The 6,411-nt window shown below is 50.4% G+C and overlaps 1 protein-coding gene across 1 annotated transcript in view; it reads left to right on the forward strand.

The window, feature by feature from the left end:
- Positions 1 to 4: 4 nt before the first annotated feature.
- LOC104076988 (cytochrome P450 26C1) overlaps positions 5 to 6,411 on the forward strand; it is a gene marked incomplete at its 5' end in the record, with an annotated part of 7,009 nt that continues 602 nt past the window's right edge. The window contains 4 exons of the mRNA XM_009578036.1: positions 5 to 61; positions 188 to 463; positions 2,198 to 2,353; positions 5,866 to 6,372. Coding sequence (XP_009576331.1) covers positions 5 to 61; positions 188 to 463; positions 2,198 to 2,353; positions 5,866 to 6,372 — 996 coding nt within the window. The remainder of the gene's footprint in view (positions 62 to 187; positions 464 to 2,197; positions 2,354 to 5,865; positions 6,373 to 6,411) is intronic.

Here is a 6,411-nt window from a genome sequence, read left to right on the forward strand (position 1 = left end):
TATTCTGGGCTCCCACACCCTGCTCAGCTCCATTGGTGACCTGCACCGCCAGCGCCGCAAGGTGAGCTTCGTGGCCGCCCCAAGAGGGCACGCAGCCCAGGCGGCACCTCCTGCCCAGGCTTGGGCCTCAGTGGCACATGGCACCCCCCACTTTAACCACCTGCTTCTGTTCCCCCCCTTCTCCTAGATCCTGGCCAGAGTGTTCAGCCGCGCCGCCCTGGAGAGCTACCTGCCACGGATCCAGAAGGTTGTGAGCTGGGAGCTGCGGGGCTGGTGCATGGAGTCGGGCTCCATCGCAGTTTATTCCTCCACTAAAACCTTAACTTTCCGCATTGCAGCTCAGATTCTGCTGGGGCTCTGCCTGGAGGAAAAGCAGTTCAAGGACCTGGCCAAAACTTTTGAACAGCTGGTGGAGAACCTCTTCTCCCTGCCCCTCAACATACCCTTCAGCGGGCTGCGCAAGGTACTGCTGCCTGACCTGCTCCCTCTGCCTGGGGACAGGGGCCCGGGCCTCAGTGGCACAGACCCCCTGTCCCCAGGCCCACCAAGGGGCACTTCTGATGGGCCAGGACATCTGCAGCACCCCGTTCCGGGTCTGACGGCCTGATGTCTTGCCCACCCCAGCCGTCTCCCCCTCTCTCTGCACTTCTCAGCTGCTTATGGTTGGCTTCCAGCACCTCTGGGCAGTGACTCCAGCTCATTGCACAGCGCAGGGCTCCTCTCCTCCCTCACCCCGTATGTTGCCTCTGTTGGCTCTGGTTAGTCCATCATGTCTGGTCCTGTCCCATCTCATCCCGCCTGGATGGGATGAGGTAGGTCTGTGGGCTCAATAAGGACTCTGTCTGTGGCAGAGGGGTCTGTGGGCATGAGCACAAAGGCAGGTGGGCACAGCACACCTCAGGTTAGCACTCCCTGTGCACCTCAGGGCAGGCCGAGGACTTGAGATCCTCTTATGGTCCTTGGTCCCTTGTATCCCAGCAGCGGAGAGACAGCGAGGGGTCCTGGAGGGGAACATGGCAGAGGGACAGTCTCCTGCCTCTTTCAACCTCCAGTTTCTTCCCTTCTGCCTTGCCCCTCTTTGCCTGCGTCTCCACACTTCTGCTTTAGGTATGAGTCCTGTGTCCCACCCCTCCTCTCCCATTTCAGTCTGTGTTCCCTCCTCTGGCTTTGGGTTCTCCACCCTTACCATAGATGAAGTCTCCTGCCCCTTTTAGCCAGATCTAGCCCAATCCCATTTCCGCCATGAGCTCTGCCCCACTGGATCATCTTACCCAGCCAGTCCCAGTTCTCCCCCAGCCTCCCTACTGCTCTTCTCCACCAGTTCAAAGCTCTTGTTTTCCCTGTCCAGTTTTCCTTTGCAGGTTGTCACCAGTGTGAGCTTTCACCCCCCATCCTATCCCTCGCTGCCCTCTCTCAGGTCAGCCACAGCCTGTCTGGTCCCAGACCAATCTTCAACTTGCATTTAGGTCCCCTCGTCTTCCAGCTTGCTCCCTGCCCCTGTATCCTTTGTCCAGTCCTTCCCACCTCAAATCCCAGCCTTTGTATCTTCTTCCCATCATCTGGTCATGGCCATTTTTCATCCCAAATCTCTGGTCCTTCTGGCTTTTGCAGGAGGCATGTTGATACACAGTCACACACTCTGTGACTCCATCCATCCCACTTTGCAAAGAGATTGCCGATCACTTCACTTGCTGAGATCTTACCTAAATGTTTTGCTGCACAGCAGTGCAACACAACTGGAGATGAGCTGGGTGTGATTAATGTGTCTTTATCTACTATACCCTGGTAGAGCCACTCCTTTGTTCCTGTCTCAGATGTGCCTTGCTGCTTGGACTCAGTTTTATTAAGTTACCTCTTCTTGTCCCCTTGGACAAGCTTCTTTCAGACCTGACACGACCGTGGGTTTGTTCAGCGCAGATGCCTCTGGACTCAGTACCGTGGGTTTGCTGCTGTCTTTTCCTCTCAGAGTGTTTTTTAGGACTTGTCATATTTGATTCACAACAGCAAGGCAACAGAATTTGCAGCAGTTCCCCCCAAACTGCTGCCTCTTGCAAGGCTCTGGGGCTGGGCAACAGTTTAAACAGTTCTTGCTGTTACAGATCCTGGGATTAAGGATTGCCACACGTGGGGTCCCCCGGTCTCTCTGGAGAGGGGGGCGGTTCCTAAGGCTCTCCTGAACTGTGTCTGCCTCCCGCAGGGAATCAAAGCACGGGACATACTACATGAGTTTATGGAGAAGGCTATACAGGAAAAACTGCAGAGAAACAACCCAGAAGATCACAGCGATGCTCTGGATTTCATAATAAACAGTGCCAAGGAGCACGGCAAAGAATTCACCATGCAGGAGCTAAAGGTAAGGAGAACCCCCCTTCAGTGTCCCTTCTGACTCGGAGGCTGTTTGAGAGACCTGGGCTGAGGAGCAGGTGGTGGGGACCCACCACCAGCTGCTGGCTCCTGCCCTCCTCTTACCAACTCCGAGGACACCATCTCCAGCCCAAGCGAGAAAACTTGGACTCGGCATGCTCATATGCTCTTGTAGGATCGTGCCTCTTTGCATTAGAAGAGAGCTGGTATTTAAAAAGGGAATAAATGCCTCTTCTACCTTTCCTCTTCACAGCCACCAGGCTTCAGCCGGACTTAGGATGCTGGTAGGGTTACGTGGCTGTGCTCAGGCTCTGTGTGTACGTCAGTGTGCACTCCAAGATACTATCTTGGAAATATTTAGAGCTAGTTATGTGCTCCTCAAACATCCCTCTGCATCTGGCATAGCGCGGCATGTAGATCATGTCACCGTATTCCTCAGGGCTGCGAGCCCAGAAATCTCTGAGACAATATACCAAAATGGGTTCAGGGATGGAATGATGGATTCCGGGTCATTCCATGTCACCTTGTCATTAATTAGATCATCTAGCTTGTGGATTGCTATGATGCAACATGATGAATCGCTGTGACTTAGCGATGAACTCAGTAGTCCTTATTGAGCCAAAACTACCAACTGAATGTGAAGAGTATTTTGCCAAAGATCTTGGGAAAAAATTGTCATTAGTACTGCATCATTCATAGCTCCAGGTCACTTAGTGTCAGTGAATGACAGATGACACTGCATTTATATAACAAGTTTTGAAGCAGTTTTGCATGGGTACAGCAGCTAAATATAGTTTAAAAGTATTTGAATATAGTTTAAAAGTATTAAACATACATAGTTTTACCATTTTTTTAGGTATTTAAGGAAAACTATGTGAAGACTAATGTTTTATAAATAGTTTGTAAAAGTGTAATCTCTAAACCTAAAATATTTGAAAGACTTTACAGCGACTATTATTATTATTTTTATATATATTTTTATTGGAAGACTTTACAGCGACTATTATTATTATTTTAAAAAAATAATTGCCAGATTCAAAATGTGATTGATTAAAATTGATTAATCTCTGTTAGTATTCACATGGATATTAGACACGAATAATTACGTGATCTCTCATCATGTCGCTGGCTCTGACCACAAATGGAATAAGGGGATATTAAACATAATATGGAGTGACATGGCAGTGACCTCAGGCCAGCTGATTCAAATGATAATATATTCATATGCTGTCCTGTAGCTTTACAGTTAGAAAATTTCTACCTTGTCTGTATTTAACAAAATGACTTGCAAACTGAACTGCTTATGCTTGCAATTATGGCAATATTCTCCACTCTAATAAAACAGTAGTAGAGCTCTCATCCAGTGAAATGGTGTAATTGGATAAAAAGTCCAAAGCTGTCTCAGAGTCATGGATATATCTGACTTTGAGAGACACTCTAAACACTGGCACACACTAGTTACTAATTTGCTTTTTTGTTCAAATGATTTTGAAGGACTGTTTTCCCAGAAATTTTCCAAAATACACTGCTGACATGAACTCAGCAGGACCCTTAAATGTAAAAGTCGTTAAAAAGATACCTTTTTGCCAAAAGTACTGTTTTAAAACATTTAAAACCTTGGAAGGATTAAAAAAAAAACCCCATCCTACATAACAGTGCTGTCACTGGCTGGATGGATGGCATGGTAACGCCGCCAGTCCTGCCTCCCAGGACGGGGCATCGGGCAGTAGCACAGGCACGATACTGGTGAAGCTGTGGGAAGATGCTGCCTCCCAGTCACCAGCTATGTTGGCCTTGTAAGAGCAGGGAGGGAGTCAGCAGCTCGGTGTCACAACTTGCGTAGCAGCACTGTCAGAGGTTGATGCAGGGAGTCATAAGGGCTGTTATTTCAAGTCACAGAGCCTGCCCTAAATTCCTTGCATGTTATTGAGATGTCTTGGGGTTTAATTGCAAGTGGTGGAAGTGAGAGATTTCTTTTCATCTGGGTCTGCTACCTTGTGAATGTAAAAATTCTTGCTAACGCCTGCAGGAGGTGTGATAGGGATCGACAGGGATCTGTTATTTCAGAGGTTTTATTTCAGCTGAAAGATACCCTTGAGAGCTGCACTTTGGCAAAAGCCTCTAGTCCGGCCAATATATGGCGCTGGGGACGGTAGCAAAGAGTAATCCTTGTTACATTACCCTTGACCTTACCAGACTTGGCTCCAGGTACCTTCAGGCTTCAGGTGTCCTTCCCTGTGTTTTTGGCTTCATCTCTCCAGAAACCGGTTGTGTCGGAACAATTTAAAATCCAGACACATAGCTGTGTGAAAGGAAACTGCTCTGTTTCCCTGGGGGGTTTTGCTCCACTTTGCCCCTGGGCTGGAGCGACTAGTGCTCGGTAGTGCCAGCCGGGTCCCAGCCCCTCCCAGGGTGGCAGCTCCCTGTGCTCCTCCCTCGGGCTTCTCCTGTGGCTTTTGGGTCTGGCCTCCGGCCTCAGCGCTCTCAGCCCAGTGCTACGGAGCTGCTGGCACCTTCAGATGGTGCTGTAAGTTTGAGCATTATGTTTGCTGTCAGAGGTGTGACATGCCATGACCCAGCTCCGGGCAACCCTTAACTTTCGGAAAAAATTTCCAGAAGTTGATCACAGGGTGCTGCGAACAGCCCACAGCAACGTGGCATGTGCTGTGGGGGGCCGTATAGATCCTGCAGACAGTCCTGGAAAGATTGGGAGGCTGCGTGGGGATCCGTGAGCCGGGACAAGGCACGTGTTGCGGATTTGACTGTGCTGTGGTCCATCTGAGCTGATTAACCTCCTAACTTGTTATGGACACATCTGCTATGGAGCTATCAGGAACACTGCTGTGCTTCAGGGTGTAAAGCTTGAAAAGCGAGCAAGTCCTTTGCCTGCATCCCTGCGGGAGACTCCCTGCCAGCTACAGCACCTCCCGGGCTGAGCTGCTATAGCAGGGAGGTCTTTCTGCTTTTACTCTATTGGTTTGAGTCCCTTCCCAGACAAGCAAATGGTCAATTATAACTGGAGATGGATCAAATGCAACCCATTTTAGCTGCCAGCACATCTAGGATTTCTGCATGAACACACAGCCTCATAACCCCTGGCTGGGCAGAAAGGTAAAAGCTGGGCACAAAGGGGAATTGGCAGATGAATGCTTGAAATGAACTTCATTCTGTATGCTAAAATGCATGTTAAAATGCTTCTTTAAAATTTGTAAATCTTTGGAGGAAAGCTCAGAAGAGCTGGATTAGAGGTGATGTGTACTCATCTCAGTTGTGTTTCTGCATCAGTCACTTGGCAAGTGGATGTCTAGTTAGTACAGAAATGGAAGAGCAAGGGTGTCTTGTTTTGGTCCCTACCAACGCAGTGTGGGTGCAGGTTTGTGGAGAGCAGAGGGGGGGCCAGGGCCCTCTGCACAGGGACAAAACCTGCAAAAGGTGAGAACAGTCTGAATCACAACTAGTTTAAAATGGCATTCAAACTTGTCACCTTCCTTCCTCTCCCAGGAGTCAGCGATTGAGCTCATATTTGCTGCTTTTTTCACCACGGCTAGTGCCAGCACCTCTCTGATCCTCCTGCTACTGAAGCACCCCTCAGTGATTGAAAAAATAAGGCAGGAGCTGATGTCCCACGAGCTGTACCAGCAGTGTGAGCGCTGCCCTGTGGCACCCTGCCCGGACACCCTGACGGCCCAGAGCAGGGACAGTGAGAAGCCACTTCTCCGCCCCACGGCCAAAGATGCTCGCGAGGACCAGAGCCAGCCCCCAGGCCCAACGGAGGAAGGTTCTCCCCAGCCCCATGCCCCACGGGAGCCCACCCTCCCCCAGAGCAGTCCCTGTGCTGGTCCCCAGCTCCGAGCGCCGTCAGGGCAGAGCTGTCACTGCCCCTCGGACATAAGCCTGGAGAAGCTGAGCCGCCTGCGCTATCTGGACTGTGTGATTAAGGAGGTGCTGCGGGTGCTGCCCCCCGTCTCCGGAGGCTACAGGACGGCATTGCAGACTTTCGAGCTGGATGTAAGTGCCTCGCACGCCAGCGGGCTGCTAGGGAGCCGC

The sequence above is a fragment of the Fulmarus glacialis genome, unplaced genomic scaffold (assembly GCF_000690835.1).
Source record: "Fulmarus glacialis isolate BGI_N327 unplaced genomic scaffold, ASM69083v1 scaffold34585, whole genome shotgun sequence".
Classification (NCBI taxonomy): domain Eukaryota; kingdom Metazoa; phylum Chordata; class Aves; order Procellariiformes; family Procellariidae; genus Fulmarus; species Fulmarus glacialis.